At 41.4% G+C, this 24,797-nt stretch overlaps 2 protein-coding genes across 3 annotated transcripts in view; one reads left to right on the forward strand and one right to left on the reverse strand.

Annotated features, from left to right (window-relative positions):
• Positions 1-10,074, reverse strand: AP5M1 (adaptor related protein complex 5 subunit mu 1; the record flags this gene model as incomplete). The annotated part of the gene is given in 13 exon segments (XM_080344580.1): positions 1-267; positions 1,755-1,851; positions 2,100-2,144; positions 2,148-2,209; positions 2,311-2,380; positions 2,384-2,396; positions 3,140-3,177; positions 3,179-3,220; positions 3,224-3,274; positions 3,720-3,781; positions 3,784-3,821; positions 3,823-3,912; positions 9,824-10,074. Coding segments are annotated over 13 exon segments (987 nt in total). The 3' UTR covers positions 1-139.
• The window catches only part of EXOC5 (exocyst complex component 5), a 25,852-nt gene continuing 11,005 nt past the window's right edge, over positions 9,951-24,797 (forward strand). Inside the window, exons 1-10 of one of the 2 annotated variants that reach the window (XM_080344831.1) lie at positions 9,951-10,099; positions 14,140-14,231; positions 18,132-18,279; positions 18,674-18,868; positions 21,889-21,953; positions 22,389-22,417; positions 22,567-22,676; positions 23,161-23,205; positions 23,301-23,441; positions 24,503-24,585. In XM_080344831.1, coding sequence (XP_080200957.1) covers positions 10,073-10,099; positions 14,140-14,231; positions 18,132-18,279; positions 18,674-18,868; positions 21,889-21,953; positions 22,389-22,417; positions 22,567-22,676; positions 23,161-23,205; positions 23,301-23,441; positions 24,503-24,585 — 935 coding nt within the window. In that variant the 5' untranslated portion in view covers positions 9,951-10,072. The remainder of the gene's footprint in view (positions 10,100-14,139; positions 14,232-18,131; positions 18,280-18,673; positions 18,869-21,888; positions 21,954-22,388; positions 22,418-22,566; positions 22,677-23,160; positions 23,206-23,300; positions 23,442-24,502; positions 24,586-24,797) is intronic. The other variant, XM_080344832.1, reaches the window with a different exon arrangement.

The following is a 24,797-nucleotide window of genomic DNA, read 5'->3' on the forward strand; positions in this document are numbered from 1 at the left end:
AACTAAGCAATTTAAAGCCAACTAATATTTTTAAGAGAAGTGACTTCTTTTGTTTTTCCTCAAAAAAATTGTTAAGCAAACATGCAAACTACAAGTGCTGGAGGATATTTATTTTCACTGTATCATGAAGTTACTCTCATTAGCTGTCCGTTTTGTTTAAATACAAAAATAATTCACAAGCCAATGAGCCAAATAAGGCTTTGTACACCATAGGTGCTGGTGCTTTGGAATTCCAGATGTAGTAATCAGAAGAAATTAGTTCCAGGGCTGAAAAAGAAAAACAAGCAAGAAAAATAAGCATTACAAGGTGCTTATAATCAGACATTCCTTCATCCAAGTGAAGAGACTACTAATCCATCCATACCAGTTTACAGAAAAGGTATAATGGCCTCTTTAAACTCTAAGACTCTTATTATTATTTGAAAATCGTTTCTGATAATGAGAAATTTAAAGTCTCAGCTTCAATTACCTTTACCAATGTATCAGTCATGAGCTTAAAATTCAAACAGAGGTTAAGTCAAAGGCAGGTGAGTGGCTTGGATTTTGTTCAATGAATATAAATTGCATACTCGATGCTAAACATACAGTATGAACATGTTGATTTTTGTGTTACAATTTAGGACTGAGTGTGACCTGTTGCAAAATTAAGTGTAGATGACAGTTTTCGAAAGGCTTTTACAGACTTCTGTTAGCGTGACTGACAGAAGTTGCAATAGATAGACAGCAATAAATGACAAAATGGTTCCATTAGGCAGCGCTGCTCAGATTTAATGAGTGCCTATTGTGTATTTTTGGCACAGACTTGGAAGCAGGCATGTGGTAAGTCCAGAATAAGCAGATTTGGTTTCTGCTCCACGGATTTTACGTAGTGCCACATCCACCAAGGGATGCTGGTGTCACGACACTGACCTCACATGCAGGAGCTGGTTCTGTACCTGGGTGCATCCAATCCACGTATCATATCTCTGACAAAAGCGTCCTAACCAAGAGGCCAGACCATGGAGAGAGATTCTCTGCACCCCCAGTAAAATTTCTGCCATGTAGAGCACAGTAAAACACCACAGGATGAAGGGGAGAGAGCCCAAGAGAGAGCCTGAGCTTTCATCTGAAAGGGAGATGCCAGCCCCTACTCCAGGGATGCATTAAGCATCACAAGAAAAAAATATAAAGCAGAAAACAAAATTTCTGGGATGTCCCAAGCAAACCTGGAACAAATAAACCTTTGTCCAACTTTAACTACTTGATTTTAGGCATTGACATCCAGTTCAGGATGGGGCAATGAATGTGATGAAGGGAGTGGAGCATCTCCCGTGTGAGGAAAGGCTGAGGGAGCTGGGGCTCTGGAGCTGGACAAGAGGACACTGAGGGGGGACTCATTCCTGGGGATCAATATGGAAAGGGGGAGTGTCAGGAGGATGGAGCCAGGCTCTTCGCGGTGACAACCAATGACAGGACAGGGGGTAATGGGTTCAAACTGGAACACAAGAGGTTCCACTTAAATATGAGAAGACACTTGTTCCTGGTGAGGGTGGCAGAGCCTGGCCCAGGCTGCCCAGGGGGGTTGTGGAGTCTCCTTCTGTGCAGACATTCCAACCCGCCTGGACACCTTCCTGTGTAACCTCATCTGGGTGTTCCTGCTCCATGGGGGGATTGCACTGGATGAGCTTTCCAGGGCCCTTAAACCCTTGACATTCTGGGATTCATAACTTCAATACGCAGTTTCAGTTAAATAAACGACATTTAGAGCAACTCACATGCAGTAATTTTGGGTTTTCCTGGTGCGAAGATCTGAATAGAATATTGGTCTACGTAACATCCAGTAAGTGTGGAATCTGGGATCCTAAAATACAGCTACAGAAAGAAGGAAAACATGACCAGATGCATATTGTCATACTGGCAATCCGTGTTACATGCTCTTGGTGCACAAGAGTACCCCAAAATGACAGGACATCAAATCCTGTAAGCAAGAAAACAGAAGATTCCATGCTCAGCACAAAGAGGTTACCAATTATGTCTGATCTAAAAATCAACATATTTTCATAGGCCATTTATGATAATTAAAAAAAGTACTACTAAGGCCTCTTTTCACAGCCTGTGACTTTTACATAAGCAGTGTTCCCAGCGCAAACATAACCAGTTGGGTGCTATTTGCCCACAGTGCCAAAAGACACACTTATAGAAACTTCCAAAGATTTAGGGAACTTCTGTCCTAAAGCCAGAAACAACATCTGTAAGAAATTCTACAGCTGTGCCTACACTATACAAAACCAACTGGGGAGGAATTAAGAACGCATGGGGTATTCTGCTTGCCGATGACCCAAACCAGTAGGCTCTTCTCCCATGACAAATCCAGTTGGCCATAGCTAACTTGGGACTCTAATTAAGCGATTGGGCCCCTGCAGTATAACAGAGGAGAAAGAAAACCACTGGAATTAGTATCATTCAGTATTTGTTAACGCCCATTTTGTTAATGCAACAAAACGCTGAAAGACGTTATTTATGCGCATACAGACAAATCACACTTATCTGAGCACACCGCTAATTTGTGGAAAGAAATTACAGAGCAGGAGGAAATCACCATGGTCTCAACCTAGTAATCATAAAAGAGCTGTTGATATTTTACTGTCTTTAGTTCACTGATAGTGTTTTACTAATGCTATGATCAGCATCATCAACTTTGTATCATCCCATCTTTAAATTTCGATGATAATTACGTGACAGCACAGCCATTGCAGTTGCCGGAGAGGCTTAAATGAAAACTATCGTTTTAATTTTAAATAACTATATTTTGGCTAAGCTGATCTGTAGGTAGGATTAGCAGTCTTAAGGAACAGGTAACCCTGGGTTGTTAGTAATCTCAGGACTTAATCCACCTGAGGGACTGTGCCAGGGTTTCAATGAAAATATACCACAGGGGAACAGGGTGCGCAACACAAGTATTCAGAATGTTACTAAATATTCTGGTATGATTCTGTATTCTGGAAACTACAAGAATTCCAAGGGGGCTGCCTGACATATGCAAGGTAAGTGTCTACTGGTAGTACTTTGATGGAGCATCATCTGTTGTATTCACTCCTGTTAATTTCGGGAAGATCACAGAGAAATGGAAGAAATTTGTTTAGGATTTCTTTATTCTTACCTGTTGAAAAAAGGTATATGAGCTTCACAGTGCTCAAACAGAACTCTTTATGCTTTCATGAAGCTTTCTATTAACTGTTAACTATGAATCCTCTTCGATGAGTTGATAACACCCCAAAATTGGTGGAACAGGAACCTGGAAAAAACTATATTCGTTTTCAAGATGAATTAACACCATCATCATAAGATCAGTTATACACTGTTTAAATTGCTAAAGTACTTTAAAAAATAACAAACATTTTAATTGTTGGCTGTACCAAACTCTTCAGGCTGCTTGCGATAAGTAGATTTGTGGTATATGCACTTTATATCTCAGCCTGGATATATTTTGTCTAATTATGGTATCTAAGTAGTTCATTTAAAGCAAGATCAGCTGTGCCACGCAGTCAAAGGTACCGGTCTGTCCTGAAGATGACTCAGATGACTCAAATCCTGAAGTGCCTTCCAAGCAGTTTATTATATAAAAAACATTTTACCCGCCTGTATCAGATTGAGACTCATTCAGACACGTTCAACAACACAGGTGTTTTTATTCCTGTGGGAGACTGGAAAATAACATGGGTCAGGGATGTTATTACCTAGGAAGTGTAGTAATGCAAGTTGAACGAATCTGAACGAGGAATGAAAGGAAACTTGTATGGGGCTCGGCACTGCTGGACATCAGCATGGCAGGGTCAACAGAAGTGATGGACCACGATATCTTGGAGCAGAGGACCATTCGTCGGGACATTGAAGCTTTGGGCTGCGTTTGGTGCAGATCGCTCTACATCACACCTGAAAAAATGAAGTCAAGAAGTTATTCTTGAATTTTCCCCTCAAGTCAGAATTAGATGGTAAAAAATGGAATACAGGAGTTAAAAAAAAATCACACTAACATTTTTCAAACATTAATACTGACAAACACTTCCAAAACAAAGTCCCTTCCCCATTTCTGCAGCTTTTCTCACAGCAGTGCTAGTGAGGCTGTCTTAGCTAAACACCTCTTAATTACCAAGGACTCTTTAGCAAGAAATGAGCAGATAAGCAAGCCACGGACTTACTGTACAGCTATGCTGTAATGAATGTCACATAAACACACTTGGTGATAGTCTAATTAATTCAGTGACTTCTCGAACATCTGCTTAACGGATTGAAGTGCGCTATTAATGGCCACTGTGGTCCCACGTCAGCTTTCTCCTGGGCTTTTGTTTGTCAAATATAAGGTTATCCACTCAACAAGCCAACCTAGAAACGTGTTCCTCTGCGAGCAGGAACCTGTTCACCCCCATGATCTCGACCATCATGGCTGGTGGGAAGTCACCCTGTCTTTGGAAGGGCAATACTTGGGTTGGTTTCCTTCAGAGATGAGTATCCCACCTCTTGCAAATCATTAAATTACCGCGATCCACTTTATTAGGTCTTTTTCCTCTTAAAACACTGGCAGTTACAAATACAGTACACTGTGATGATGTAGTGTGCTTCCTGTGCATAATTCAGGACAAAGAATCCTAAATACACCAATTATAGAAAACACAAATATGAACATATTCCACAATTATCTATTCAGCCAGTATGCCCCAAATTCCAGTATTAACCAATGAAAATCACTGTCATATACAAACCAACTCAAAGTAATTATACAACCAGATTCTTTCACCAGATCCTGTATCAACAGTTTTTACATCGGTCCAACAAACAGCATTTGTGGATTCAAAAGGTTGCCGTAATAGAATAAAGTAGGGTAGAAGATTAAACTTTCATTTGGTAGGAAAATTAATTAAAAATGGTCATGTGAAGACACTTATAGAAGACTCCCTCAGAAATCACATTTCTAGTAATTATTTAACACATTGCTTATTAGTTAGCTAGAGATAAACTTGGTGTTAGCACTACTGTTTCTTAGTCTCTATATGCCAAGGCTTTATAAAATGATTTCTCCCTATTTCATTTAAAATAAGAAAAATTTGGGAAAATACATGCAATGTAGCTACTGCTGGAAATTTAAGTTCCATAGTTACTGAAAAAACGCTTGAACGATCCAGGAAAAAACAGTGAAGATCAAAATAGAAACAAAAAGCACTGCTGACATGTCATTTTAATTTGTAACAGTTTTTTGCACTTATTCTCACACCCCGCTTCATTTTTCCAACTTGGAGAGCTGCCATCCACAGTGCCTAAGAGAAGAGCCGGTCCTTGCAAGAGCCCACTGATGGTAAGGAGGGGAGACCATGGCTCCAAGGTCTCCTCAATTAGTGGAAGACACTCATTTATCAGACCACTCTTCTGAAAAGCAAGCATGGCCAGAGGTCCCCTCCTTTGCCCTGAACTGAATAAACCGATGAATGATTGATGCTCCACAAAAATATGGTCATCTCTAAGTCTCAGTTCCAAAAGCAAGCTTTTAAGAAAGGTGCTGTCCAATGGTGCAGGCATGTGTTGACCTGTTGAAAGTCTCGGAGTGTATTTCAATGGTGGGGTAATGCCTGTGACGTGTCATTTAGAGCCACGAAGATGATGGAGGGAGTGGAGCATCTCCCATGGGAGGAAAGGCTGAGGGAGCTGGGGCTCTGGAGGAGACTGAGACTGAGACCTCATTCATGGTGATCAATATAGAAAGGGTGAGTAGTCAGGAGGATGGAGCCAGGCTCTTCTGGGTGACAACCAATTATAGGACAAGGGGTAATGGGTACAAACTGGAGGTTCCACTTAAATATGAGAAGAAACTTGTTCCTGGTGAGGGTGGCAGAGCCTGGCCCAGGCTGCCCAGGGAGGTTGTGGAGTCTCCTCTGCAGACATTCCAACCCGCCTGGACACCTTCCTGTGTAACCTCATCTGGGTGTTCCTGCTCCATGGGGGGATTGCACTGGATGAGCTTTCCAGGGCTCTTCCAACCCCTGACATTCTGGGATTCTATGAAATAAGAGCATCTTAGCATTACTCATCTTTTCAGAGAATCACAGAGTGGTTGGGGTTGAAGGGACCTCTGTAGATCCCCCAGTCCAACCCCACTGCTAACGCAGAGTCACCAGAGCAGATCACACAGGGTCGTGTCCACGTGGGTTTGAATGTCTCAGAGACGGAGACTCTTTTCCCACCCAAAATACCATACCAGCAGAGTTTCTAGACTCAATTCCTTTGCTGGCTGTCAGAGAATGCAAAAACATTATAGAAGTCTTTGGAATATAGAGACAATCAAGGATGGGTTTCTCTTAGCTATTCAAATAACTCCCAAAAGCCCCCCCGGCCCTCAAAGTAACCCCATTCAAGCGGAATCCATCAGCACCCTGATGGACAGAGCGACAGAGTCAGGACCTAAGTTATTGTCAATAAAACTATTTCACATGTAATTAAGATTCATTCTAGCTGGTGGATTTCTACTGGAAACTTTGAGCAAATCCATTCACTCATTTTTTTAATAAAATGTGAATCTGTCTGTCGACCCTTCCTGTTGCATGAAGGTAAAGGTGTTTAAATGGCACCAATGAACCCACGGATGATTCACACCGGTGCAGCGCAACTTCAACAGCGAGATGTTTCTAAGAGGCCAGATCACACTGCAGACAAGTTTTCAGACATTTAAGAAAACTGATGTCCCACATAATGAAAATCAACTAAAACCTTTACAATATTATAAATATTTTACTGTGCACCAGTCAAATTTTTCCAGCAAGAGCTGGTTTTAACAGGAGAGAGAAACGGATTCCACTCTGCAAGTGCAATATATGTGACTTAAAGCTTTTATGATTGTTTAATCATTTCAATATTTTTTGAGTATTTAAGATGTAATCATGTCACAGAGACACAAATTTTGTACATTTTAAAACTGCTATGCCGCACCAACGTATATATTTAATTTCAAATTCCCTAGAGATAATGTTTGAGAAAAATCATGCTAGCTGTTAATGCTACATCTGGGATTTTTTTCTTCTGAAGCGGTATTATTTTTTAAAGGAGAGAGGGATGAATTTCTTCTCAAGCTAACCTCAATCTATCAAGAGGAACTGGAAAGTTGTCTTTTAATAAATGAGGAAAGAAAAACTATTACTTCCACAAATGCATTGTTTTTCATCCCTTCTTGGAACTACAGACTCCCTGAGCGTCTCTTTTTAAAGACACATCCACAGTCTGCTGCTTAAATTGCCATGGAACTTGTAATGCCAGCAATGTGGCACTTTGTTTTATCTCTAACCTCCATATGGAGCGCTCCCCGTCTGCTCCTGAACACTTGCATGGTTCTTACCCCGTTACCTCTAAGTCCCACCTACACCAGCTTTTCGCAGCTGAGTAGCAGAGTCGCTTGCTGGAGGCAGCTTCGTTTCCTCAGGCTTATTTGCAGCGACTGTGCTTTTCTTCTTTGATTCTTAATCAGGCATCTAGGGCTTTTTTATTTTATTTATTTATTTTTTTTTCAGTAAAGAAAAAGCAAGCATAGGCAGAGAGAAGCCAGAGCCACGAGATCCCTAAACAAGATAGAGACGACAGTAAAACACCTCTTTACAGCCTCATGTCTATTTTGAAGAGCAAAGAGAGTGGTTTTGCAGCTTGAAAATTCAGGAGCAAGGTTGTTGATAAGAGGCTACATGTAACCTTGGTGAGCATCTCTTATTTTCAATGTTCCCAAAACAAAGGAAGGGTGATATTTCAGTCTAGTTTTGTTTCACTTATGTACCAACCTGCCTGCTCCATTTGCTGAAGCTGTCCCCACACCACCGCAACCTTCTCCTCCTCCTGCTGGATCTCCCCAGCTTCAGCTGAATCATTAGGTGATGATTTAGCCCTTCAGATCTCGGTTCTTCAGTATTCCCTTCTAGAAAATGATGAAAACTTAGAAAGATGACAGTTTCCAGGGATGAATGAGCTTTGGTGATTCAACAGAGACACCATACTTGTTGCCCGAATTAAGTTATGATCAGCTCAAAAAGAAAGAGCGGAATGCTTTGATGTCCCAAATGTCTTCTCCGAGGTTAAAGATCAGGGCTTGCGTATCTCCAGCTGAGTGCGTAAGTCCTGAAACCAACAGTTTCCATGCGATCCTGCATTCTTTATATTGTCTGCGCGCTTTGTTGAATTTAAGGTCAGTTAGGAGGATAAACTTGGGGTTTCCACAGCCCTATTATTTCCTCTGGGAACGTGAAAGATCTAAGACTGGAAATCACTTCAAGCATCAAGTCGAGTTTGCCCTTTTCAAAGGGGCTACTCCTTGTCTCTGCCACTTACTGTGTGACAAGTTACTTCACATATCCCTGTCACTACCCCCCCCTTTTCCTCCATGGCGATTACACTCTCAGATTTTTGGGACAAGGCTTTCTCTTTCTCTGTGTTTGTAGAGGGGAGGCCTCATCTCTAGTCTCGTAGGTAATACAAGTACTATAATACTAATCCTAAAACAATCAGAGGAATGTCCAATGTGGAGATCTGTCTGCACCTGAAGATGGAAGATAGCCTACTTGCTCTTTTTTTTATGTTAATCCTTCTCGGTTCCCTTTTCAGTTCTACCGAATCCAGACTAGGACTGTAGGTCATGTCTCTTTAGCCAGTCTCACTACTTTTCCTTTTCCTACCTCCCAAGTTATTTTTCCTCTCGCTCTTTGGAACTGAGTCCACCAAATTCACGCACGGAAACGGCGACAAACTTTACCAGACTAATAAAAACAGCCGGCCTACTTAAAACCCTGTAAGAGTTCTGAATCAATTCCTCCTTTGCTTCACTACCTTAAGAAAAACTGTCCTTGAATGCAAAAATTGAAATAAAATTCAATTACAACAGCTTTTTACTTATAGCATGCTACTACTACAGCTTTGCTACTCTACTAAATATGCTATTTATGAAACAGTATAAGGGAAGTTACTTATAGACTGGTCCTTCTATGCAAAAATTAAAATCAAATGGAAAGTTAAATTTCGGCCTGAAAATACTATCCTTTTAGTTCAAGTACAGAACGACGTGAAGGGAATATAAGCAAAATAGAAGCAAAATACACGCTTTCCCACTTTGCCCATTTTGTTGGCCTATTCACTTCATAATCCGCACCTTGTCCTTTGCCACGTACGGACAGCGAGAGCTCGGTAAAATCTTTAACAACGATTGCTTCTAAACTGGGTTTTAATGGGGCTCGGTCCAGTTTAGTTTCATTTATACAGACCAGATCAAATAGAGAATCAGAGGAAATAAGAGTCGTGCAAAATGCAGAAGGAGAAAAAAAAAACACAACAAAAAAACCCAAAACAAACAAAACTGAACCAACCAAACAAAGGTGAAAAGAAAAACAAACCAATCAACTCCACGAAACAGAAACAAGCAACAAAACCCAAACAAACACACAAAACCCAAAACAACACAAACAAACAAACAAAAAACAAAACCAAACAAAAGCAAAACAGATTTAGGCGGCTGTGAAAAGCACGTTATCTGAATCTAGACATTTTCAAAACCAGGTCCAGCGGCCGGGGCTGCTCTGAGGAGCGAAGGGATTTATGAGACATCAAATTATTGTTTGTTTCGCGGCGCCGGCCGCTCTGAAAACACCGGCGGCTCCGACCCGAACCCGCGAACTTCTCTCTCTCTCTCTCAATCCCTTGAACCGGGACCAGACGCTCCCGGGGAGACGCGGCGGCCGCCACCTCGGCCGCAACCCCCCGCCGAGCTCCTGCGGGCACCCAGTCCGGCCGGTGTCCCCCCTCCCGGTGTCCACACGCCCGCCGGTACCTGGGGAGGAGCCCGACGCCGCCATGAGCAGCCGCGGCCCCGCGGCGGTGCCGGCGCTGAGAGCGGCCGCCCCGGCGCGCAGCTGCCGGCCCCTCCCCGGCCCGGCCGCCCGGCGCAGGCCCATTTCCGGCGGGCGGAGGCGGCGCCGCGGCGGCTGCTGCTGCTGCCGGGGCGGCGGGACACAATGGGCGGCAGCGGTGGGGAGGTGGTAGCGGGCCGCTGAGGAGCCTCGCCGCCCTCTCTGTGGCCATGGCCACCACAGCCGAGCTCTTCGAGGTGGGTGCGAGCGGAGCGGGCCGCGCTGGGCCCGGGGGTGGGAGGCGGTTTGGGGGCCGGCCGGCGCTCTGAGGGGATGCGGCGGCCTCATCCTCCGCCCCCGGACGAGCTCCTGCTCGGGCGGGGAGGGAAACGGGCCCTCCCGCCCAGGGTGAGGGATGTGGGGGGGTGAGCGGCGCAGTGGGGGACCTGAGGGAACTGGGGGGCTGAGGGGACCTGCCCCGGGAGGGCTGCAGCCCTTTCCTTCACTCAGGCCAGGGGGGTTTCGGTCCATTTTATGCCTGGGTCTCCTTCCCCGGGGCTCTGCAGCAGACGGGTGCTGCTGTGGGCAGGGTGACAGGCCAGGCCAGGCCCCACCGACAAGCAGATAATGTGGCTGCTTTTCTCCTCAAGGCACATACTCAGTTGACCTCAGCGCCTGGTGTGTCAGTGCAGCTGCAGCTTCTCTGAAATAAGGAAATAACTTTGCCCTCCCTTTAGCTGCAATGGAACAGAGGTGCAAAAAAGCTGAATAACTTGCCCAGGGCCACACGTGAGCAGGGAAGGAATATAGATTGGATATTAGGAAACATTTCTTCATGGAAAGGGCTGTGGGGCATTGGAACAGGCTGCCCAGGGCAGTGCTGGAGTCACCATCCCTGGAGATGTTGAACAGACATGGAGATGAAGCTCTTAAGGGTATGGGTTAGTGCTAGTTAGGTTGGACTCGATGATCTTAAGAGTCTCTTCCAACCAAAATGATTTAATGATTCTCTAGGAAGAGTCTGGGAAATTCTTTTTCCCTGGAGTGGACCACAGGCTTTCATGATGTGACCTGTGATTAAGAGAAGGTGTTTGCCCCACTGGCCAGGTCGTGGGGATGTGGTGTTGCTATGTACCCTGTGTTTGCTCTCTGAGTCACTCAGGAGCCGGTTGTTCGTTTGGTGTGTTCGCACTGGGACGCGCTTTGCCCAGCCTGCAGGAAAGGTCTTCCTGTTTCTCTGGAAGATCCTTTCTCCGTGGTTTATATCAATGCACTGCGTGTGCTTTTATTTATGAATCGCTGTTACAACACGTGAGTGTTATGACTCGCATCTTTTGGCTTGCATGTTTTAAAAAAATAGCAAGGCTAATATATTATATGCAAAGTAGCTCGGTGCCAGGTTTTGTGCCTTCTCTACACTTCTCTAGCCATCCTAGGGCTATGTTGATTTCTCGACATGATGACAATGCAGTTCTGTTCTTTGTGGGATGTGGAATGTGAGATAATTTGGATGTGGAAATGAAACTGTATGTTTGGGCTGCTTTGGGCCGCGCAACAGTTTGTTCCATTTTGCAACAGCAATAAACATGTAATTGCAAAGTAGGTGAGACCTTTACCCAGAGATGGGGCTTAGAATTAGGTTTTCCAATATGGAAACCAATATTTATTTCTCTCCTCTTTCACTCCAATGCAAGAGAGGTTTTGTTACTATTCACTAAATTAATGTTGCCTACTCTGTTAGTTTGAAGTCACTGCCATGAAGGGTTAGAACGTGAAAACATGTTCTAATTATGGGATTAAGCCTGAGCTGCCTACTTAGGGTAGTGTTTGCCTGAAATGTTCACATGAAAGTATATTTGAAAGTCATTTTCAGTGTAGTTTTGTGATATTGTGTAGAAGGATCTGTGCTGAAAATGAACCCAAGATGGACTCAATTCTCCTTTGTGTAATTTAACAACAATTGCTTCTAAACTGGATTTTAATGTGGCTCGGTCTGGTTTAGTTTCATTTATACAGACCAGATCAAACCAGGTTATCACCCACTTCAGGCATATCTCTTATTAAATCGGTAGTATTGGCTGAATGGATGGTATCCCATTAATTCATCTACGGCTAGAGGGAAGTTCAAAGCTGTGAAGAAATTGACTGTTGGGGCTCATCTGATAAAAGGCAAAGGACTTGCAAATGACATTTGTAATAGCTGATTTCCAGCATTTTCTGCAGAACTGGATAGGAGACTTAAAATAGGAATTAGGTGGTCAGCCATAGGTAACCCTATTATCAAGATGGCATTAAAAAGAGCAAATGTATAGGGAAGATTAGATATACAAACAAAACTAAAAAGTTTTGGATTTGCAGTGGAGTGTGTGAAGTCAGGTCTTAAAAGACACCGTTGAACTTAATTTGTTCTTCATAAATCAAGTGGGTTATTTTTAGCACACCCTTTGTGAAAATTTGGAAGAAAAAGCTCTTTTTTTCCCCTCTGTTGGTCAGTATTCTACATATAATAGTATCCCCACAGTTAATATTTCTCAAATAACAGAGAACAGGAGAAATACTGAGAAGAGCCATAAGACAATTGGGAAGCTGGAGGGCTCCCCTGAAAGGAATATTACTATATTGAATGGCTTGTTCCCAAATATTTAGATGTAAAGATGAGATAAGGAGAGAATTTACACTTGATATGACAACACTGCATTGTGACTTTTGTCGGAAAGGATTCCTGTAAAGGAAACTTAACGTTGTGTATCAGGAAGAAGTGGGTTAGAGATGAGTTACTTGTAGAGGAATTGTTTGTAAGTGGTATCATCCAGTTATTTTTCAAGTTTAACCATGGAGGGTGAGCAAAACACAGTTACTCTCGTCAGTTTTTGAATGAGGAGTGACTGGGTCATCTCTTGAAAGGGTGAAACTTCTGTCCTGTCTAGCAGGATTCGGCATGTTGCAAAGTATATTTAAGAAACTTTTATATTTCTGTTTAATAGCCGGACCTGACTCAATAGAGCATAATGTGTTTTTGAGGAATGACAAATCTTGAACTGGCAATATTTTCTTTCCAACCCTTGTTTCTAGTGATTAACACCATAATGCTGGTTTTCCTCTCCCTGTTACTTCTGGGAAGGTCTTAGACCTATTGATACAAGAACAGATTTGATACCTGTGGAGGTCTGTTTATTTTTGATTACTTTAATTTTTTTAAACCAAGCTTTATCAAAATCACTGGTGGCACGTTCATGTTTCATGATCACAGATGAGTTGTGGTAAATGCCACTGTTAACCAGAGCTGCCCCCAGCTCTGTGTCGGGTGATGTTTCACAGTTAGAACCATTGCTACATGAAGCTGTAAAGTTTTCCATGAAATCCTGGTGGCTGGGAGAATACTTTGTGTATCCTTTACCAATGAAACTGAAATGATAAATTGTCATTTTTTTAAAGGATAGGTGGTGGACTGTGTTTGGGGTATTTAATATTATCTATATGAAGAAATGTTTGAGCTGGCTTAAATATTAGGCCAACTAAAATAGGAGTTCTTGGCTTTATTATGAGTCTTCAGAAAACACTGTAGGGTGGAAAAATAATCATAACTGTTTACCATTGTGCAGTATATTTATGGAAGATCCAGCAAATATTATGAAACTTCAGTAACCTTGTGGTTTTTAGCATCACTCATGCCTTGTTTTTCTTTCTTGGGAAAGTCAGGTCCATCATCTGTTTTGATGCTTGTTTTGGTGGGTTCTTTTTCCTTTTTATCTGCTTTGTTTCTACAGCTGCGATTTGATGTTGTGTAGTGTCCAGTGCCAATCTTGCGCTGTTTTTGCTGCCTTGGTCAGTTCTGCTTGTGATGCTGTGTTGTCAACTTCATCAGAGATCTGAGCAACTGCAAAGAAAACTTAATTTGCGGTGGAATTTTTTAAGCAGATCAGTTCTCCTGTGTGATTCGCGATGGAATATCTCACATCAGTGTAGCTGCTGCACGGTTGGGACACTTTGTAATCACAAGTGTAAGGTCACCTGGAAATAAGGACGGGTAATTTAGAGCCAGCTCTTCAGAGACCTGCAGCAATTTGTTTGTTACTTGTTTGGCAATCTCAAGACTAGACGTTCAAACCCACCACATTAGAAACAAAGTTCTCTATATTAAATACGTAAACATAAGAGGTGACGGGGTAATTGTCAACACTTGTACTTGCTCTTGATTGTGGTAAAGCTTCCGAATGCTTTCAAAATGATGTGTAAGCAGCTGCTTAAGGACTGACCTGCTGTGGCACATTGTAAGGAGTTTTTATTCTGTGGCCAGGAGCCTTTTGTGGCAGATGAATACATTGAACGTCTGGCATGGAGAACACCTGGAGGAGGTTCCAGAGGTGGAGAAGCTTTTGATCCGAAAAGGTAAAATGAAATCGCATAATGGTCAAAGTGAATGTAACTCTAATTGTACTGTTTTATTACACATGTAACAAAAAGCCTGTATGTAGCGTTGGTGTATGTCCAAGGAGGTTTCATTTGGGAGAATTGCTAGAATTTGTGACCATGAGCCAATTATTCAGAACCAATTATTCAGTAACAAGAGCAGGGAAAGTCACTTTCTGATTTAGACCTTTTGAATGAAGGAGAATTGACGTTACTTGTCTTTGTCAGACATGAATGTTTCAAAGCACTGGAGTTGCTGGACTAAAGCATAATATGAGGCTTCAGCACTATGATAGTTAAGTCAATTTAATGAGTTTCTTGCTAGTTTAGATTCCTGAGCTGGCTTGTTTTAAGACCCAGTGGCTTACAGTCCTGGCTCAAATAAAAGGCACAAACAAGTAGGGTGGGAAGAAAGGCAGGAACATGGCAATGTTGACTTAGATGATTTTAAACTAAATTTGTATAGTCTGAACCAAAGTCTGCTGCCCAATGGAGATGGTCTTGTGCCCCTTTTGTTCTTAGCTACACACTGTGGTGGCTCATCTTGAGCAAGCTCTAGGCATGTGATCCCATGATAAGCTAATCTAACTCACTAAAATGTCAGAAAACTAACCTGATGAGAAAGAAATAATCTCTTTTTTTTCAAGTTGTGTAGGAGATTTGAGGGATTTTCTTGAGGTTGTTGTATGGATGGGTTTCTATTAGATGGAGATTTATTTCTGAACTAGCCAAAGGAATCTCAAGGCCAGCGCGAAGGCTGAAAAACGCCACCTGCTTTGGGAGTGAGGCAATTCTATAATAACAGGGTCTCAACAAGATTAACGAGACCTATTAGCAGTGAGACTTGGGCGCGTGGACAGCTCGTGAACATGGACAATATCCCATCAGCTAATACATGCTTGGAGCGTGGATGCGTGATCAAAAAATAACTGCATATATAAGGAGGCTTGTTTCTGTAATAAACGGCTTCGCTTGAATTCATATTGGATTGTGTGGTGTCCATGAGTTTTCACCCTCGCAAAGTTGGATTAGCAATTGAGGGGGACTGGAAGAGCCTGGGAGCAGGTGCAAAGGAAAGAGGTTGTGTGTCTCTGAGCAGGTGGTGAGAAGGAATGTAGGTATAGAAAGGAGCAAGCATAGGGTAGGGGAAGCAGTCAGGGAGGAGGTGGTGCAGGACCTGTTTGTCCTGCACTTTTTTGCTGGCTTGGTTTTGCTCAGCCTAAGCTCAACCTCAGCCTAAGCTGCCAGCTCTGTGGTTACCAGGCCAGCAGCGGGTGGTGCTTTGGTAACTCAGATGCACCATTTTAAACGGTGGTTTTCAACACCTAAAGCTTCTGTTCTCCAGACCTCTGGATCTTCTTTTGTTTTGAAAGGAGTGACTCTCTCAAATGGTGCTACTTTGTAGCTTTTGTACCATTATTAGTAGTCTTTCTAGGAATGTAATCAACTCAAGTGTTTTCATTTTTCATGTGATTATAATTTAGGGAGATGAGCTTGACCTTCTTCCTGTTATAGATATTGGAATGCTGTTGAGCTAGCAGAGTCAACAAGAAGTTTAGATACCTGAATGTTAATTTAGATTATGATGGTATAAATTCGAAGTGCAACAGCTGTTCCTTATTGACTGCTTGTCCATATAATCTTGTTCCAGATTGAGGTTGTTTGTAGTAACCTGAGCTAGAACTCTTGAGAAGTTTAGGAGGTACTGACTTCATAGATGAGCTGTTGTTATTCAAATCAAATATGAAAAAGCTTCATTATTGCAGTCAAAGGATATTCCTTCTGGAGCCGTCTGGCTCTTTAGGGTGAGCAACAGGAGGGAAGGATATTGTTGGAGTTCTAACAAGATGCTGAGCCCTTGACATTCAGTCTGAGGCCTGTATCCTATGCAGAGCTTTACATGTGATTTAAACGGCAAGAAGCCTGGAAATACACATTGCTTCCTGTAGCTCTTACTCTACATTATATACTTTAGTTAATGATTTGTACCAATACCAACTCAGTTTAACTTATTTTCTATATTTCTGCTGGTTTGCTTGTGTTAACTTCTGCGATGCACTTTGGTATTTTTTCAAGACAAGTGGGAGGATCCTGCAACTGTAAATATTTTTCTTGTGGGTTCTTGTAGTATTGGGTAGGGAGCCAAGATTAATATCAAAAAGTAACGGACTTTTTGGTGTATGCTTTTTCTTTTTTGTTTTTAGAAGATGATGCTTTTTTTTTGGTACAATGTTGGATTCTTTATTTCTGTTCCAAGACACCTGACTAAGAGCTACCTCTTCTACTTGAGCATTCTTTCCTTTCTCACTCTGTTGAATACTATGGGAAGTGCCGAGTCGGCACGATGCCTCTTTAAAAAACAAACTGTAAACTGAACTGAATCAGCTTGATAAAATGCATAGAAACTATCTGAACTTCCCTAGGCTTTTGTTTGAAAGTGTACTTTGTGTCACTCTATTGTTTGCATTTTATTTTAAAAATACTTCTTTAAACTAAAGTCTGTTCCTTGTGGTCTTCTGTGGAATCTAATGGAACGTGCTTCTTGGTGAGCAGGAACTAAAGGAAAGAAGTTACAAACATCTGCCCTGATGCAGTTGTCTTTAAGTTATGCCTTTAAGTCACTTTCTGTTGTAAAGATACTACTTGAAATAGGTTTTTAGACCAATACAGTGAGGAAAAGGTGTTTAATGTGTTCCAAGTAGCAGGGAAAGCCGGTCATTTTAGCAGCAGAAGTTAAAGCTGAAATTCAGTGATCCTCCATGCAATTAAAGAGAATCGCATTAGTATCATTTAGGTATTGCTTGGAGAAAGCTCTAGATCGGGAGTGTCAAACTCACTTTCATGGGGGACACATCAGCCTGGTGGTTGCGTCCAGAGGGCCAAATGTAATTTTAGGATTGTATAAATGTAGAGGTGGGAAGGGCTTCATGTTCCCCATATACCTTCTGAACAGATTATATGTGAAAATGCAGATTCCTGAGCGGTCTAGAAATAGCTCCGTACAAGGGATTCCCATATTCTGTCCTTTGACATTAAACCTGGACAGCAGAGTTCTCAGATCTTTCATACGTTTTCAGTTATTGGCATGAGTTTTATCACCATGGAGGATCTGGGAATAATCCATTCCCTGAACATCAGTGGCTGGGATGTTTAGAAAAGTATAAGCTGAAAAGATGACTGGAATGGGACAGAATGGACAAAAACAGGAATGAGAAAGAGAGAGATCTTGGGAATGGAATGGAAAAGAATCGAGGAAATTTAAGAAAGCATTCCAATGTACTTACTGTGTTTGTCCCAAAGGGTAAAATGTGAGTGTGAAAGAAAAATCAAAGTGATGGGAAAGGACAGGAAAAAAACCTTAACATGGCTTATGTTACAGGAAGAAGTGAAGTCAGGAAACAACGTGGTTATAACCAAAGCAACATTATGAGACTACCTGATTGTACTCATTGCCTATTAATGGGATGCTGATTTATAAGTTTACAGTAAAATCTACAGGACAGTAGAAAACATTTTCCTGTTATAGCCTTTGCATTGAAGGGATGTAGTGGCCTTGGCTCTCTTTGCCCTGTTGAGATTTATTTAGAAAAGATGGGTGTATAGGGATTTTTGTGCTTGTGGTGGAGGCACATTCTTGAGTAATTAGTATTTAGGCTTTCCCCTCTCCCCCAGCATACCATGTATATGGTCATATAGTTTTTATGTAGGCATAGAGCTCTACACAACTAGGGTGATGTAGTTTAAAACAAAATAGCATTTCTGAGTTAGACATGAGCCTCATAGGCAAGTTCTTTTTTTCTTTGAGGTTTTTTAAGCTCTCTGCGGAAGACAATGTGTTTCAAACTAAAGTCTGCTTTACTGTATTTTATTTTAAATCAGATTATTGGAAGAATTTGTAAATCATATCCAAGAATTACAGGTAATGGATGAAAGGATTCAGAGGAAGGTGGAGAAACTAGAACAGCAATGCCAGAAGGAAGCCAAGGAATTTGCCAAGAAAGTACAAGAGCTGCAGAAAAGCAACCAGGTAAAATCTAAAGACTATAGTCAGTGCTAAGCTGTGCAAGTTTTAAAAGCATCACATGGTCTATTCACATTTCTTGGTACAGGGTGCTACTGTTCCAGATAAAAATAAAGAGAGTTTGATGGAAAACAGTTTCCCCTGTCAAAAGGGGCTTATCTACGTGTTCCGTTAACGAGCGGTAGCTGTTCTGAAACTCTTCACAATAGTTAAAAGGAAGACACTAAACCTTAAGCAATTGTGTATACTTAATTAGCGGTTCTGAGTAATTCTGTAGTTCTGAGATACAGCACCCGGAAAGCTGGTGCCTGCATTCGTCGTGCTTTTTACTGAAGTAACTCTGGTGTTTCCTAAAGCACAGTAAATGGAAATCGTGAGTTCTGTGTCTCTGTTCTCCCAGGTTGCCTTCCAACATTTCCAAGAACTAGATGAGCACATCAGCTATGTAGCAACTAAGGTCTGTCACCTTGGTGACCAACTGGAGGGGGTAAACACGCCACGGCAACGGGCCGTGGAGGCTCAGAAGCTGATGAAATACTTTAATGAGTTTCTGGATGGAGAGCTGAAGTCTGATGTTTTTACAAACTCTGAAAAGGTAAGAGCTGTCAGCGGGATGAAAGCAGTTCAAAGCAATAAGCAGTACTGCCCTAATTACAAGCTGCTACCATGACTTACCATGGTCAGGCTTCAAACCAGTGAGTGGCTGACTTGTTAAAGTTTCATTGTTCTGAAATGGAAATTAACAACACTAGGCTGCAGATCGCTGATAAAGCATTTGTATTCCGTGATGCTTAATGGGGCAATGTTGGCATTTTTAATTTTATGAAATTATCGGAGATTTGAGAAATGCCTGGAAGGAAACTTTAGAGTACGTACAATATCTGCCTTTTTCCTTTGAACCCCTTGCCTCCGATCCACCCTGTAATGCAGAACGTTTCTGAATACAACTTCTTTGTGAAACTTTACTCTGTTGGGTCAGTCCACTGGCCTTGGATACCTTTTTGTCACAGCATGCCTTTGGGCTTTGTGTAGTCCTGTGGTTATGTCTCCACCCTCTGAATTTAGAGGAACGAGGCAGGGAAACTTCAAAGAAACGTGAAAGCATTTTGTTTTTCTTCTGCTTCGAGAGTGTGTTCATAAAGCAAACGTAATCTGAGTAGTGTGGCTAATAGAAATATATTGAAGGAAAAGTGTTCAGCTGCAACCAAAAGGGCACATATTATATTTCCAATTGCAGTTTGAAAGAACGGTAAAGTGTTGTGGGTTTTTTTGTTTTGTTTTGTTAGTTTGTTTTGTTTTGTGGGTTTTTTGCTGTTGTGTTGTATTTGTTTTTTGTTTTGTTTTGGGGGGTTTGAGGTGTGTCCTGAAGAGTCTTCCCACCCTCCTCCAATTCTGTGCAGTGGTGTGGTTGCAGTCAGGAAAAAAGTTTCAGTACGTGGAAACAGTAAAAACTTGGTTTGCACGTTCAGCAAAGATACGTGCTTAAAATGCAGCTCATAAAGGAACCAAGAATAGGTTAATAGTCATCCCCTCTCTACTGAGCTGAAGGTATCTGTCAGGGAAATGAAAAAACTAATCATTTCAGGTAGTTATATTCCCAAGAAATCAGTTGCATAGTGACTTTTGATTGATGGTCTCTGGATCTATGGTAATTGCCAGTTGATAGTTTGCCCTAATCAAAGAGGGAGCACATAAAAACTTCTTGCCTTCCAAGGAAAACAGAGAGGTTTCACATAACAGAAGTTCTTCTATGGACAGCCCTTTCCAGACCTGCATAAGTTTTTCTTTCTTTTTTCCTAAGTAGAAATAAAACATACGTTTACAAAATATTTAATGGTAACATGGCAAATAACAAAACATAAGTTAAAGAGAATTGTGTGTTGTCTGCTGAAGTATCATATAGAATTAAACTTTCACTTATAACTTGAAGTTTCATAATACCTTCTGTTGAAGGATCTGAAAAGTCTGGTAGATAAGTTTTCAGCAAGGCGAAGCAGTCACTAACTGGTACTTGGGTGCACTTCCCATGCTGATTGCTTGTGGGGAGAAAAAAACATGACAAAAGGTTTTGCTGGCCAGGACAGAGCAGAGATTTGCATGCTGCGCTACCTTTATTTGTTAGCTTTTGTATTTGTGCAGCTATTCATATTTTGTAGATGCATGATTAACTTGATTTTTGCTTGGGACCTCAGAGTTTCTAATTTCTAATAGAGAAATTTCTCCTTCCTTGGGAGAATATGACATACTCCCAACTATACTCTGCTTTGATCCCCTTTCTCACCTTCCTCTCCTCTTCATGGTGAGCACTGTTGTGACTTTTTTGGATACATCAAGGGGAAAGGGACCTGGGAGTCCTGGGGACAGCAGGATGACCATGAGCCAGCACTGGGCCCTTGTGGCCAGGAAGGCCAATGGCATCCTGGGGTGGATTAGAAGGGGGGTGATCAGTAGGTCAGAGAGGTTCTCCTGCCCCTCTGCTCTGCCCTGGGGAGACCACACCTGGAATCTTGTGTCCAGTTGTGACCCCTCAGTTCCAGCAGGACAGGGAACTGCTGGAGAGAGTCCAGCACAGGGCAACAAAAATGATTAAGGGAGTGGAGCATCCCCATGTGAGGAAAGGCTGAGGGAGCTGGGGCTCTGGAGCTTGGAGAAGAGGAGACTGAGGAGTGACCTCATTAATGCTTACAAATATATAAAGGGTGAGTGTCAGGAGGATGGAGCCAGGCTCTTCTTAGTGACAACCAATGGTAGGACGAGGGGTAATGGGTTTAAACTGAAACACAAGAGGTTCCACTTAAATTTGAGTAGAAACTTCTTCTCAGTGAGGGTAACAGAACACTGGCCCAGGCTGCCCAGGGGGTTGTGGAGTCTCCTTCTGTGCAGACATTCCAACCCGCCTGGACACCTTCCTGTGTAACCTCATCTGGGTGTTCCTGCTCCATGGGGGGATTGCACTGGATGAGCTTTCCAGGTCCCTTCCAGTCCCTCACATTCTGGGATTCTGTGAGCCATGTCTGCAAGGGTTGCTAACCATTTCACTTCAGAGTTCAACAGTTTTCTTCTGCTTAGGTGTGAGTCAATAGGACTTTTATCCTAATGCCTTATAATGTTGCTGTTCGGCCAGCTCTGTGTTACAGTTATATATTTGATTCCCAAATGGGAGGGTGCAAATTTTCCTGAGGTTGCTCTAGTTACATTCTGATCTAATCAGCCCTGAAGAACCTTTGGTTGGTACAGTGCAGTGATGAGCTATTTGTCCAGTTAATTTAGACACCTACACAGATGAGCTCCATGCGAACACGTAACTAAAGACTTTTAATCATCTTTTGACCTATGTAATTTTCTGTTAAAAACAAACAAACAAAACCCCACACAAAGCAACAACAACAAAAACAAATGAACAAAACTCCCCCAAACACAAAATCAAACCAAACAAACGAAAACAAACCCCAAAACTTTAAGCATCATAAAAGTACATATGGGGACTTTAAGTGGGTGATTTCTTCCATGGCTGCATCAACTGCACCTATAAAAATCAGGCAGTGGAGGAGGAGGAAAGGAATAGCCCACAATCAGACCTTCTTTGCTAATTATGTCATGTTTTACTCTTAACAGATTAAAGAGGCAGCTGATATTATTCAGAAACTGCATTTGATCGCCCAGGAACTGCCTTTTGACAGGTACAATTCTATCTGAACTTCTTTGGGGAAAAAAAAATCTTCGCATAAGTATAATTTTCTCATGCTTCCCTTGTCTACCTTTTTGGTGCTTTACTTAGTGATTCATGTAGCCTTTAAGATGGATTGTGTCCTTATTTCTCTCTTCTGTTCTCAAACTTATGTTCACGCACTCATGTTGTGGGATCATCCTTACATACACATCCTAAACTGCTTAGCAGACTTTTAATGGGATAATTTTGCTGTGCTGACTTAGTGCTAGATTTGAATTAGATGCTTGTAGGTTTTTATGGATATATAGCGTGTAACTTTTCTGTCATCTTTGTGTTACATGTTTTCATTTTTAAGCAGAGTGGCTGTTATTCGTGATCTAGGATGGCTGTGATTCTTCTCGTGATGTGGATTTGAATTTAATCGTGGTATTTTTTTTGTTAACAGGTTTTCTGAAGTAAAATCAAAGATAGCAAGTAAGTTATCAGTTCTGTTCAGTCTATGTTCCTGTAGCTGAGTTGTTAAATATGATTAAAGAAGTACGCAATACTGTCGGTGCTTGTCGGTTTTGGTTGGTGCTTGCATTACATAGCCTGATGGATTTTTGTTGTTATCCCCTTTCTAGGTAAGTACCATGATTTAGAGTGCCAGCTAATTCAAGAGTTTACCAGCGCACAGCGGAGAGGCGAAATCTCCAGAATGAGAGAAGTAGCAGCGGTTTTGCTTCATTTTAAGGTAAAAACCAAGGCTTTCCATTTAAATACATAAATAAAACAACCCATGATACACTAAGTGCTTGTTTTAAGTGAACATGTTTGCATGGGCACAACCACCACACCAGGTAATGTGAATAACTTTAAAAATACTGAGGTGTTCCATCTGAAATCAAGTGCAGCGGAATAAAAGATGCAGACGATGAGGGATTGGAGGTGGTGTCAGTAGAGACTATTCCAAGATATTATTTTCTTGCATATGTATGAACTGACTTCCATGCTCAAGAAAGTGTGTTGAAACTTGTGGTGTGTATCCCCATAGAGTGGTGAAAAGTGACGTTACGTTAGGCTTGTGACAAAAATGGGTTTAAAAGAGTCTACGCTTTCAATGAATCTGGGGTTTTTTTTGCAGTAACTTTTTCACAGGGATTGTTCCCTTCATTTAATTCTATAATGAAAGCACAGAGAACCTGCTTTGACACCAGGTTGTTTTGCTCCTTCCACAGGGCTATTCCCATTGCGTCGACGTGTACATAAAACAGTGTCAAGAGGTAAATGCATTTTGTTTTACGTGTATCTCTTTGTGTGTTGACTTATTTATCGTATAGTTCTAAATATATTACAAAACGTGCTTCTGAAACCCTAGGGTGCGTTCTTGAGGAATGATGTCTTTGAAGATGCAGCCATCCTCTGCCAACGAGTGAATAAGCAAGTTGGAGAAGTCTTTAGCAATCCAGAGACTGTGCTAGCCAAACTCATTCAAAATATCTTTGAAGTTAAACTTCAGGTATATTTTAGATTTTAACATGTTGAAGTTTGTTGAGGAAATTTTTTGTTAAAAAGTATTATATCTAGTAGTAACAATTAATGAGAATTTATAATATTTGTTATCTTGGATGAGGATGTGGAGTCACAGCTGATTGCTCTGTAACAATTCAGACAGATGATCAAGCCTCTATCAAATAAAGCTGCTTGTACTTTGAACACAGTGCGACTGAAAATAGTCAAATTCAATATGTAAAATTATAAGGGAATCAGTGTGTTCATTAGCTAATTCACAAGATTCATATTTAATTTCTTCTGGATGCCCCCTACCAAGAATATGTCAGGAAGTTTCACATTTAATAGTTCATCCTTGGAATTGAGTTTCATGTGTAAGGTTAGCATCAAACAAGCCAAAATAGCTTATGTTGTGAATACTGTCTCACAGCTACTGCAGTATTTATGTGAAAGTCTGGAATAGTTGGAAATACTAAGTTTCCCATCCTGCAAATACAGTCACTTTAATGTGTGAAGTCAACCATGTGACTGTTCATTGCCAAAAGCACTATCTCTGTAGACATAATTCTCCTTATGGTTTAGAGATCGGGCTTGTGTTTCAACCCCAAATTTGTGTGTTGGGTTTGACTTAGTATTGTGTGGTAAATAATATTTGTCCAAATAGTCAATGACAAGAAGGCTCTAAGCTTGCATCTGCTTTGTGTATGTTACAAGAAGTGAATACGTGTCTCTTTTGCTTACTGTCATCTGCAGAAATGCCCCTAGGCCTCTGGTGTTTTTTATTCTTAAAAAGAGGAGATTTCATGATGGTTGGTCAAGCATATTTTCCAACCAATCTGTCTCTTGTCTTTGCTTCACACGCTACTGCTTTGTATTACTAAATAATTTTCTTCTAAGAGATGCATTTAACTCTATACATCTGTAAATTAGAGATTTAAAACCAAAGAATATATGAATTACCTTAAGTAAGATGTACACGTTGCAGTAAATTACATATAATCTAGCGAATCATGAGTATGATCTGTGGTTGCTAGTTTATCTTCTAACAGATGTACCCAAATTTTACAGAGTTATGTGAAGGACCAGCTGGAAGAACACAGGAAATCAGATGCAGAACAGTATCTTAAGAACCTCTATGATCTATATACAAGGTATTTTTATATTGATGATGCAATTATTGTTGTAGATATTCTCTTGTAATACACTGATTTATTATCAAGACGTGAGAAGAGAAGCCAAGTGTAAACTTCTCATAAAAATGGAAGGTTTTTGATGGACATTAACTTTGACAGTGTTTGCTTTCCTGAAGAAAATTTCAAATCGTGGTTGTTATTTTTCATGGCAAGTATTTAGTATCATGATC

This window comes from Nesoenas mayeri, assembly GCF_963082525.1.
Source record: "Nesoenas mayeri genome assembly, chromosome: 5".
Classification (NCBI taxonomy): Eukaryota; Metazoa; Chordata; class Aves; order Columbiformes; family Columbidae; genus Nesoenas; species Nesoenas mayeri.